Below are 11,370 nucleotides of genomic sequence, written 5' to 3' on the forward strand. Positions count from 1 at the left end.
TTGAAAGTAACTCAGTTATATTCCTTCTATCAAGTTACTTTATAAAGTGAAAAATAACTGAGAAGTGAATGTGAAAACTAATTGAAGATGTCAGTGTTATATAAATTAAGAATTCTTTCCATCTTTTATTTTTGTTTATTTCTTTTATTTTACTGGGTTCTCTGGCCAGGGGTAGGCTTTTTGGGGCAAAGGATATGGAAAATTTAATCAATTTCTTAGCATCATAATTGTGTTCCATATTGACTGGATCAATTCACAGCTCTACTGACCAGGTGTTTAGTGGCCCTCTTTCAACAGATCTTTTAATATTCTTGTTATTATTTCTTTCAAAAATTTGATTGTTGACCTTTCAAAAAATTCAGAAATGGGGCAGCTGGGTAGCTCAGTGGATTGAGAGCCAGGCCTAGAGACAGGAGGTCCTAGGTTCAAATCTGGCCTCAGCCACTTCCCAGCTGTGTGACCCTGGGCAAGTCACTTGACCCCCATTGCCTACCCTTGCCAATCTTCCACCTATAAGTCAATACACAGAATTTAAGGGCCTAAAACAAAAATAAATAAATAAATAAATTCAGAAATGGTAGGAAATAGTTGATAATTGTTTTGTCCCTATAAAGTGCCCACTGTAAAACTTGAGGAGGGCCATGGATTGTTAGTTGGCAAACTTTATAGATGCTTTAAAACCCCTCCTTGCCCCCAAATTCATCTTTTGAAAATTTTTAAAAATATTTCTTTATTTTTTTTTTTTTAATTTTAAACCCTTAACTTCTGTGTATTGGCTCCTTGGTGCACGAGTGGTAAGGGTGGGCAATGGGGATCAAGTGACTTGCCCAGGGTCACACAGCTGGGAAGTGTCTGAGGCCAGATTTGAACCTAGGACCTCCCATCTCTAGGCCTGACTCTCAATCCACTGAGCTACCCAGCTGCCCTCCCTTTAAAAAATGTTTCTAAAATTCCCCCCCTCCCCCACCATGGTTACATGATTTATTTTGTCTCTTTCATCCTCTTCTGGAGTTGACAAGCAATTCCACTGGGTCATACATGTATTATCACTCAAAACTTATTTCCTTATTTTTGTAATAGAGTAATCTTTTAAAACCAAAATCCCAAATCATATACCCATATAAATAAGTGAAATCATGTTTTCTTCTGCACCAAATATCTTCTTTCCTCATTTTTTTGCTTGTGAGAATATCAAGAAATATTTTCAAATAAGAGATTTATCTAGTTGATTTACTTTTTTTTGAAAATAAAAATACTTTGAACACTTGTTCATATGGTTATAGGAATTAATATTAATCAGATACCTTTTCTCTTAAAAGTTTCATGTTGAGATAGCTAAATGACTGAGTGGATAGAGAGGCACGTCTGGAATTGGGAGAAATTGGATTCAAATGTGGCCTCAGATACTTGCCAGTTTTGTGCCTTGGAGCAAGTCACTTAACCCAGTAGTCTTAGTGATACTTGTATTGATTTCTAAGACAGATTAAAAAAAAAGTGGCTTTTGTGGGTACTTGCTTAAGTAGGAAGTTGTTCTGTGCAGGACAGGAATTCAGTTGAAGGCTGCTGGAGGTGTGCTGATGAGGTCAGGAGAGTAGCTACATTTATAGCTTTGGTTGCCATAAAGACATTTTAAACTTAATGCTTTCAGAGCTTAATTTGTTCTCTTGCATTCAGATGTTGGCATATAAGATAGTGGGAGGACACTAAAATTAAATTTCTTTTTGTCACATTTTGGATTTTAGTTTCTCTTATTAAAAAATAACTACTTTACTAATATTTTTGGAAAAGAAAAGGTCTCTCTTTGCCTATCCTGGAAATGTTTGCATAGGTTTAAAGTTATTGGGGATTCAGGCTGTTTGGGGCACACTGATATTTTCCCTAGAGGAAACCTTTCTTTTTTTCTGTTCCTTCTCTAGAACCTTGTATTGCTTTTGTTTTCCAAAAATTTTTCCCCATTCTTAGTTGTGATGATACCCAACCAAGAAAAATCCAGTTGAGGGACATGAAAACATTATTTTGGGGGCCTTTTTTTTTTTTTTTTCAGTGCTTGTCACTGAGGAGAAGAGTATTAAAAATTGATAACTTAAGAGGTTTTACAATGTCTATTATGTATTCCTGGGGGATATAATTCTCTAGCCTTATAGGTATATTTCAGGTCATTCTTGCATTTCCTTCTCTACTCTCAATATCTTAATATTAACTTCAAGTTCGTTTGGTAGAATTTTGAGAAATGTGACAAAGTAGATTCTTGTGGGTTATCAATCAAGATTTCTTGTTGACTCTGACCTTTTATTCTGTCTTTTCTCTAACCATATCCCTCTTTTTTTCCCCTTGCAGCAGATGGAGATGCCATTCTTAAAGGTCTACAGTCTGTTTTTGAAGAGCAGGCAATGACAGAAACAATTCACACTTGGGAAGATCATGGATATTTAGCAACCTACATTAATAAAAATGGCAGGTAAGGGAAGGCTTTAAAAATGATTTTTATTTTTAACCTAAATATTTAAAAAAGCATTTCTATATACATAGAACAAAGGATTATTTTTTTTGTTATAAAGATACTTTATTTTTGCCAAATTACATATAATAAATTTCTACATACATTTTCTAAAGTTATGTTCTAAACCTGCGATGGACAAACTTTTTAAAGAGTGGGCCAAAGGAAAGGAAATGTTCATCTGTCAGTCTGTTTCTAAGGCAAATCTTTTGAAGTTTCATTGTATTGTATCCTATTCATTGTATTCATCAGATTAGGAATAATGTCCCTGGGCTGGAGAGAGAATTTCAGGGGGCCCCATCTGGCCCTTAGACCATACTTTGCCCATCGCTGTTGTAAATTATCACCTTCCCTTTCCTACATGCTGCTGGAACTGTCAAGCACCTGGGTTATACATGTATTATCATACAAAACATGTATAAACTAGAAATCAGGATTCTTAAAGAAAATTTTTTTTAATTTTTTTCAGTCATAGGTTTCTATAGGGGAGGGATAAAGCACTCCCATTGGGCTGCTGGGTGGAGGGGGTGGATGAAGTGAGGAATATCCTCAGTGAGTATATAGAGTGGGGGAGGGGAAGTGGTCTGATTGCTCTGCTCCCCTCCAGCTTTGCCACCTGTGAGCCACTGTCATCAGGCACAATGGAGAGGGAGGGGAGGGGAGCAGCTCCACCCGAGTCCCTCTAGCCTTTCTAGCTTGTTAAGCTCTGGGGAAAGTGGGGGAGGGGCTGAGGGGGGGAGGGAGGGTTGGCTGAGTGCCCACAGAAAGCGCACTGCCAGCCATCTTCGGCACCTGTGACATAGGTTTGCCATCACTGCCACATTGCTATGGTATAATGGTTCTGTAGCATAGATAGGGAAAAGAGACATTTTTTTAGCTGTGCTCAACTCCTGACCCCATTTAGGATTTTTTTTGGGTAGAGATACTGGAATGGTTTGTGATTTCCTTTCTCTAGTTCATTTTACAGTTGAGGAAACTGAGGCAAACAGTGTTAAGTAACTTGCCCAACAAGGTCACAAAGCTAGTAAGTGTCTGAGGCCAGATTTGAACTTAGGAAGATGAGTCTTCTCGGTTCCAGGCTGGGCATTCTATCCAGTGAACTGTCTAGGATTTTACTGTTATTTCATTATGATTTTCCTCCTTTTGTCTTCAGTCAATGAATGAGCAATCTTGAAATTGAATGTCCTTCTCTCCCTCCCCCCTTTCCCCCACCCCACCCTGGTCCTTATTATCTTATTAGCTGGTACACAAAATGCTTTAAGGTTTAAAACATCCTTTTTGTAAAATAATCTGTAATCCTGCAAATTTTTTTTTAAAATTTTTGTTGTGATAATTCTATTTCTTTTTTCTGTTACCATGTAGTGACAGTTCTGTTTCCTTTCCCTCATCAAATCTTTCCTTCAAGCTTTTACCAGTTTTACTTTGTTGAGGAATTGTTCCAAACATCTTTGTAGTAATTCCTGAGATTTGGCCTCTTGCTTTTATTTACATGTGTGATTTTTGTGCAAGTCATTTGTCTCAGGGCCTCAGTTTCCTCGAAGGTCTCTTTTCCTTCCCAAATCTATGATCTTAAAATCTTATTGCCTCCTGAGTAAAATTCAGTCTCCCTTGCTTGGCAGTCAAGGCTTTCCACATCCTGGCACAAGCCTCCCATTCCAACCTTATCATATCTCACTGTCCTCTATACACACTAGCCAAACTCAGTTATTCTTTGTCCTTGGAACATAACCTTACTTTGTTTCTTTTCCCCTTTGCTAAGGCTGTGTCTAAGATATCTTCCCTCTTTTCCTGGTTGAATTTCTGTATCCTTTATAGCCCAGCTCAAATACTATACCTTCTAGGAAGCTTCTCTTGATTTTTTCCACAAAAGCCTTGGCTTGATATTTCTACAATTAATTCACAATTAATATATAGTCAGGAAGAAAAAATTGAAGATGCATAAAAGGAGATGAATAATGGAATAGTGTTGGAAGAAATCTGTGAATAAATTGAGGGAAGGGTAAGAAAAGATCTATAACATTAGAAATAACCTTTCTCCCTCTTTTGCCCCAAATATCATATTACAGCACTACCCAATGAGTCATCCCTATTAACAGAGAAAAAAGGAAAAAAAATTAGTTCAGCCAAATATAAAAACACAAAACTGGGTCTAACAGAGTCTGCCCATGGCCTCCCCATCTTGGTAAAGAGTGGAGGGAGGAACATTTCCTAAAAGTCTTTTTCAGGGCCAAGCTTATTCATAATTACCTGTAGTTCGCTTTTGTGGTAGGTTGTTCTGACTATTTATTTTGTTAAGAATCCTTTTGTGTATGCATATATTTTGTTAGACTCATATATTTTGTTAGACTCCTACAAATCAGAGTAAATATACTACTTTGCCAGTCAGAAAGCAGGCATGTAAATTTTAAATCACAATGGCTGTTTTTGTTTTCCTATTACTAACTCCTTGTGATATAGGGCCTTAGTTATGCCTCTAAATCTCTTGACTACTCCTAAATTACCTCTCCATGTTCATGACTTTTCCTTCAATAACATTCTTGCCAGAAATGTAGTTAATTTAGGGAATTTTAAATGTCTGTCCATTACAATTTTCCCTGAGATTTTATTTCTATTGGCCTTCTAGCATTAAGTAGCCATCTGTCCGTCCGTCTGTCCATCTATCCATCATCTATCCATCTATCCATCATCTATCCATCTATCCATCATCTATCCATCTATCCATCATCTCTCCATCTATCCATCATCTCTCCATCTCTCCATCATCTCTCCATCATCTTTCCATCATCTCTCCATCATCTCTCCATCCATCTATCCATCCATCTATCCATCATCTATCCATCCATCTATCCATCCATCCATCCATCCATTTAACTTTTATCTGGCTTCGTACCTTAGACTAGACCCCTTCATAATGAGCTGCTCAATTTAGGGGTATGAGGAATAGGATGTTTTGCAATTACTGTTTTGTTTAGAGGGTGAAAAAATAAATTCCTTTTAAAAAAATCTAGTCTCATAATTAAAGTGTCTGAAAAGACTGTACTTACCAAAAAATGGATCATCTTACTTGTCATACCTAAGACTTATATTCTAGATGAGAGCCCTACCTGATGCATAGCAATCCTTAGAAGAAATTGAAAGCATTCGTTCTTGAACAAAGGAATTGGCTACTAGAATATTCATTTTTATGGTATAGGATTTTGAATAGGAAAAGTTTTAAAAAGCTGAAAGTCTTTTACAGGAATTGTAAAACATTTCCCCCTTTCTACTATGCTTGAGTATCAAATATTAAAATATGTTTCATTTAGTTATTTATATCTTCATCCACCCATTTATTTATTTATTTGCTTGTTTATTTGTTTGTGTATTCATTTTAGTTTTGCCAGTCTGAGAATTTACCCACATGGATTGGTGTTGATGGATGTACAGAGTTACAACAATGATTTGAAAGGAAAAGAAGAAATTGACAATGTAGGTATTTCTTGCTTTTTATCTGGATGGTGTTAAATGTCAATAGTACTATAAAGCCTGTTGATTTTTGCCTTTCTTTTTGTGTCTTGATTTTCCAGTTCCTCTGTTAAAATTAACTTTTTTTGGTAAACCAACTACCCAAATTATTTTCCACTAATGATGGACCAAGACTTGTAGACACATCATTTTTTTTTCTCAAAAATTCTCTTTGCCTTCATGAGTATCATTTTCTGGTCTTTGGCTTTTGAGTGCACAGAAAGAAAGGTGAAAATCTGAATTTTTTTCTCCCTTAATCTTCCTTTCCCTCTTTAAACACTGACTTAGAGCTACTTTAAGTTAAATCTGTATTTCAGGGAGGTAATTTGGAGATTGCAGGGTACTGAATTGTGTCAGAATTCTAATGTTGAGACATTTTTTATAACTGAATCTTTAACTTTAGAGAAACCTCAGGGTATCTATGGGCTGTTTTATTTTATTTTTTTCTTTCTGGGTGGGGTGGGATCTGCTTTAATCCAGGTCTCTCACATAAGCCCCACTAATGTTGTGATTCCATGGAAATAAAGACCATTCTGATCTGACAGCTTATTATTACAAGTTGATACACATCAGGGCTGCTTGTATAAAATTCTAATTTTTTTTGTAGCTACTAAACAAACTAGAAGAAAGAATGAAAGAACTATGTCAAGGCAATATTGGAAGGTTAAAACGGTAAGTCTTCAGTCTATATTTGAATTTATACCTTTTTGTTTTTCTAATAACTTTGGTGTCGTTCCTGCCCAAATATGATCTATCTAAGACATAGAAAGGAACCAGATTGGTTAGGCAGGCCAGAGAGTAAGTAGATAATACGAGGTCTTCAGTTATAGGAGCCAAATTTTAGGGTTCAGTTTTCAAACATGACCTTCCTTCTGGATGGTTAATTATGTTGGAGGAGTTCATGGAGTTCTGAGTCAATCCACATTGATTAAAGTTCTTTTATGTGCCAGGCAATAAAGTTCTTTTATGTGCCAGGCAAAAAGAAGCAAAAGCAGCTCCTGCTCTCAAGGATGTTACAATCAAATAGGGCAAATACAAACTTCAGTATAAGAGGTTTTGCTCTAAAGTGTGACTGTGCGGGGATGGGGATGACATTTTCTGTATCCTAGACAACTTGGTTTTTAAGGCAGCAAACATAAACTCTTGAACGAACGAACACTGTGCCTGACATATAGTTGATGCTTAATAAATGCTTGTTGACTTGATTTAATTTCTTGAGGTCAGGAATATAGAGCGTTACATTTGAAATCTGAGGATTTAGATTTTTGTGCCAATTTTGCTACACTTTTGTGGCTTGTCTTACTCATCTATAAATTCTAATTCCTCTGACTTGAGGTTATGGTAGATGCTTAAGCCAAGGACTTCTCAGCTCCTATTTATTATAACAGTATTTTTTCTGACTTGGTTTATGTTAAGAACAGATTCCCCCCTCCCCCTTTTTTTCACAATGATTTACTTGATAAATCAGGCTTTTGTTAAAAGAAGGGACACTCCAAAGCCACTGCTGTTCATTTGTCAGTGACTGTATCTTATTTTTTTCTGAATTAAGGAGATTGAGGCAGGATCAGAAGCCCAAACCATAATTACACAAGTTAGAAACATAATGTATTCATGAGAACTAACAGGTATTTAAAAATAAAACCTGAAAAAGAAGAAATTCATGGTGGCTTTTTTTTTTCTTGGTACTTGGAGAAAATGGTTTAGAAATGCAAATTACCTTTTGATATTTGAAGGGCAGATTTTAAAACATTCTCCCTCATGCTTCAGTCTAGTAAGAAAGCTTGAAAGTTAATAAGATTGAGTTACTTTAAATCAAGTTTATTTCAAAAATAATACCAAATGAAAGTTGTAGAGATTTCTTTATATCCTATCATTTTACCAACCTATATCCTTTATCAGAACTAAAGTGGGGCAGCTGGGTAGCTCAGTGGAGTGAGAGTCAGGCCTAGAGACAGGAGGTCCTAGGTTCAAATCCGGCCTCAGACACTTCCCAGCTGTGTGACCCTGGGCAAGTCACTTGACCCCTATTGCCCACCCTTACCAATCTTCCACCTATGAGACAATACACCGAAGTACAAGGGTTAAAAAAAAAAAAAAAAAAAAAAGAACTAAAGGTCAAACTCAGCTATTTCACTTCCAGCTATTATTTGTTGCTATTTCTCTTTCTAAAATAAATGAGTTTTAGGGGCAGCTAGGAGATTCAGTGGAATGAGAGCCAGGCCTAGAAATGGGAGGTCCTGGGTTCAAATATGACCTCAGACACTTCCTAGGCAAGTCACTTCACCCCTAGTGCCTACCTCTTCCTGCTCTTCTTCTTGGAACTGATACACAATATTGATTCTGAGATGGAAGGCAAGGGTAAAAACTAAAGACTAAAATAAATGAGTTGCTTTCTGTTTCTCTTAAAGTTTTGGGAGTTGATCTTTATAGATCTCTTTGGAAGGTGTTATACCCTTAAATGCAAAAGTAATTCTTTTTTTTTTTTTTTTAACTGAACCCCAGACAAATCCTTATATGCTAAAAGCAGCTATGTCTAATAGGTTAATGCAGATATACCACCTATTTAACTTTTTTTTTTTAAACTCTTACCTTCTATCTTGGAATCAATACTGTGTATTGGTTCGAAGGCAGAAGAGTGGTAAGAGCTAGGGCAGTGATGGGTAACCTTTTGAGCTTAGTGTGCCGAAATTTGCCAAAAAACTTAAAAAAAGTTAAAAGCTTAACTCAGGTGGTGTCACTTTTGAGAAAAAACCATAATTTTGCAATATTTATAGTTTAAATAGCAAAAATGTATAATTGTAATATATAACTATTTTAAATAAACCAAAATAGGTAAATTAATAAAGGTAGTATTGTCATCTATAGTGCACAGAGTGTCTACACTACACTATAGCAAATTTTCGTCCTTGGCATGCGGCCCCATACTTCTTGGTCTGTCATTGAAAATGTCTAGATGTTATAGGTTTGCCATCACCGGACTAGGCAATGGGGGTTAAGTGACTTGCCCAGGGTCACATAGCTGGGAAGTGGCTGAGGCCATATTTGAACCAGGACCTCCTGTGTCTAGGCCTGACTCTCAATCCACTGAGCCACCCAGCTGCCCCCTATTTAACTTCTTTTAAAAATAATCTGGCAGTTTAGGATCTGTTTCTGATGATGTTTCTTTTTATTTATTATTATTTTCTAAACTCTTACCTTCTGTCTGGGTATTGGTTCCCTGGCAGTTGAGTAGTAAGAGCTAGGCAATGGGGATTAAGTGACTTGCCCAAGGTCACATAGCTAGGAAGTGTCTGAGGTCATATTTGAACTCAGGATTTCCCCATTTCTAAGCCTGGCTCTCAACCCCCGAGTCAACCACTTGCCCCTTTGATGATGTTTCTAAGGGTTCAGCTGCTCCTTTATTTTGATTATAGAATATCAGAGTTGGAGGTTATCTTGCTTGGGTTAGAGTACAATCCATTTATGAGGAAGCTGAAAGGGTGTTTCTCCACAGAGACCAGGTCAGAAAGTAGGCATTAACTTAGTTTAAGCTGCCTTAAAGTCAGTAATCTTTTAAAGATTTAAAAAATTGGTAAGGAGCAGGAAAAACAAGGACCAGTACTGGTTCCTACAGTACGTTTGGTTCCTATCTGTTATTGAGTCATTTCAGTTGTGTCTGACCCTTTGTGATCTCATTTGGAGTTTTCTTAGCAAAGATATTGCAGTCGTTTGCCATTTCCTTCTCCAGCTCATTGGATAATGGAGAAACTGAGGCAAACAGTTTTAAGTGACTTTCCTTTAAGTAGCTAGTTAAGTGTCTTAGGCTGGATTTGAGCTTAGGACCTGGGCTATATATATATCCACCATGTCCCCCAGTTGCCCTGGTTCAAATCTAACCTAGTAACTATTGGAATTCTCTTACTTTGGGGCAAATGTCTTTCATGTTATGAATTGTCAGGAAATTATATTCTACCTTTCACTTAGTCAGGGAAGACCAGAATTCAAACTATGTGGCCCTGGGCAAGTTACTTCATATTTTTAACCTCAGTTTCCCTGTCTATAAAATGGAGATAATGATAAGGCCTACTTTACAGGGTGGTTGTGAGGATTGAAGGGGATAAATGCTGTAAAGCACTTTGCAAACCTTGAAGCCCTTCCTAAATGCTACTCTTTTTTTCATCCTTAAATTTTTTTTTCAAACATTTATTAATATTCATTTTTAACATGGTTACATGATTCATACTCCTCTTATCCCCTTCACCCCCCCGCCCCGCACTCCCCCCACCCATGGCCGATGCGCATTTCCACTAGTTTTGTCATGTGTCCTTGATCAAGACCAATTTCCAAATTGTTGGTGGTTGCATTGGTGTGGTAGTTTCGAGTCCACACCCTCAATCATGTCCACCCAACGCATGTGTTCAAGCAGTTGTTTTTCTTATATGTTTCTTCTCCTGCAGTCCTTCCTCTGAATGTGGGTAGCATCTTTACCATAAATCCCTCAGAATTGTCCTGGGTCATTGTATTGCTGCTGGTACAGAGGTCCATTACATTCAATTTTACCACAGTATATCAGTCTCTGTGTACAATGTTCTTCTGGCTCTGCTCCTTTCGCTCTGCATCACTTCCTGGAGGTCTCTCCAGTTCGCCTGGAACTCCTCCAGTTTATTATTCCTTTTAGCACAGTAGTATTCCATCACCCGCATATACCACAGTTTGTTCAGCCATTCCCCAATTGAAGGACATACCCTCCTTTTCCAGTTTTTTGCCACCACAAAAAGCGCAGCTATGAATATTTTCGTACAAGTCTGTTTATCTATGATCTCTTTGGGGGTACAAACCCAGCAATGGTATGGCTGGGTCAAAGGGCAGGCATTCTTTTATAGCCCTTTGAGCATGATTCCAAATTGCCAGCCAGAATGGCTGGATCAGTTCACAGCTCCACCAGCAGTGCATTAATGTCCCAATTTTGCCACATCCCCTCCAACATTCATTACTCTCCCCTTCTTTCATTTTAGCCAATCTGCTAGGTGTGAGGTGATACCTCAGAGTTGTTTTGATTTGCATTTCTCTAATTATTAGAGATTTGGAACACTTTCTCATGTGCTTATTGATACTTTTGATTTCTTTACCTGAAAATTGCCTATTCATGTCTCTTGCCCATTTATAAATTGGGGAATGGCTTGATGTTTTATACAATTTACAATTGCTTTAACTCCTTGTATATTTGAGTAATTAGACCCCTGTCAGAGTTTTTCGTTATAAAGATTTGTTGTTTCCCTTCTGATTTTGACTACATTGTTTTTGTTTGTACAAAAACTTTTTAGTTTAATATAATCAAAACCATTTAATTTACATTTTGTAATTTTCTCTAACTCTTGCTTGGTTTTAAA

The 11,370-nt window shown here is 37.1% G+C and overlaps 1 protein-coding gene across 1 annotated transcript in view; it reads left to right on the forward strand.

Annotated features, from left to right (window-relative positions):
• The window catches only part of SMS (spermine synthase), a 69,099-nt gene that overhangs the window by 25,762 nt on the left and 31,967 nt on the right, over positions 1-11,370 (forward strand). The window contains exons 2-4 of the mRNA XM_044670142.1: positions 2,338-2,458; positions 5,872-5,965; positions 6,609-6,673. Coding sequence (XP_044526077.1) covers positions 2,338-2,458; positions 5,872-5,965; positions 6,609-6,673 — 280 coding nt within the window. The remainder of the gene's footprint in view (positions 1-2,337; positions 2,459-5,871; positions 5,966-6,608; positions 6,674-11,370) is intronic.

This window comes from Gracilinanus agilis, chromosome 3 (assembly GCF_016433145.1).
Source record: "Gracilinanus agilis isolate LMUSP501 chromosome 3, AgileGrace, whole genome shotgun sequence".
Lineage (NCBI taxonomy): Eukaryota > Metazoa > Chordata > Mammalia > Didelphimorphia > Didelphidae > Gracilinanus > Gracilinanus agilis.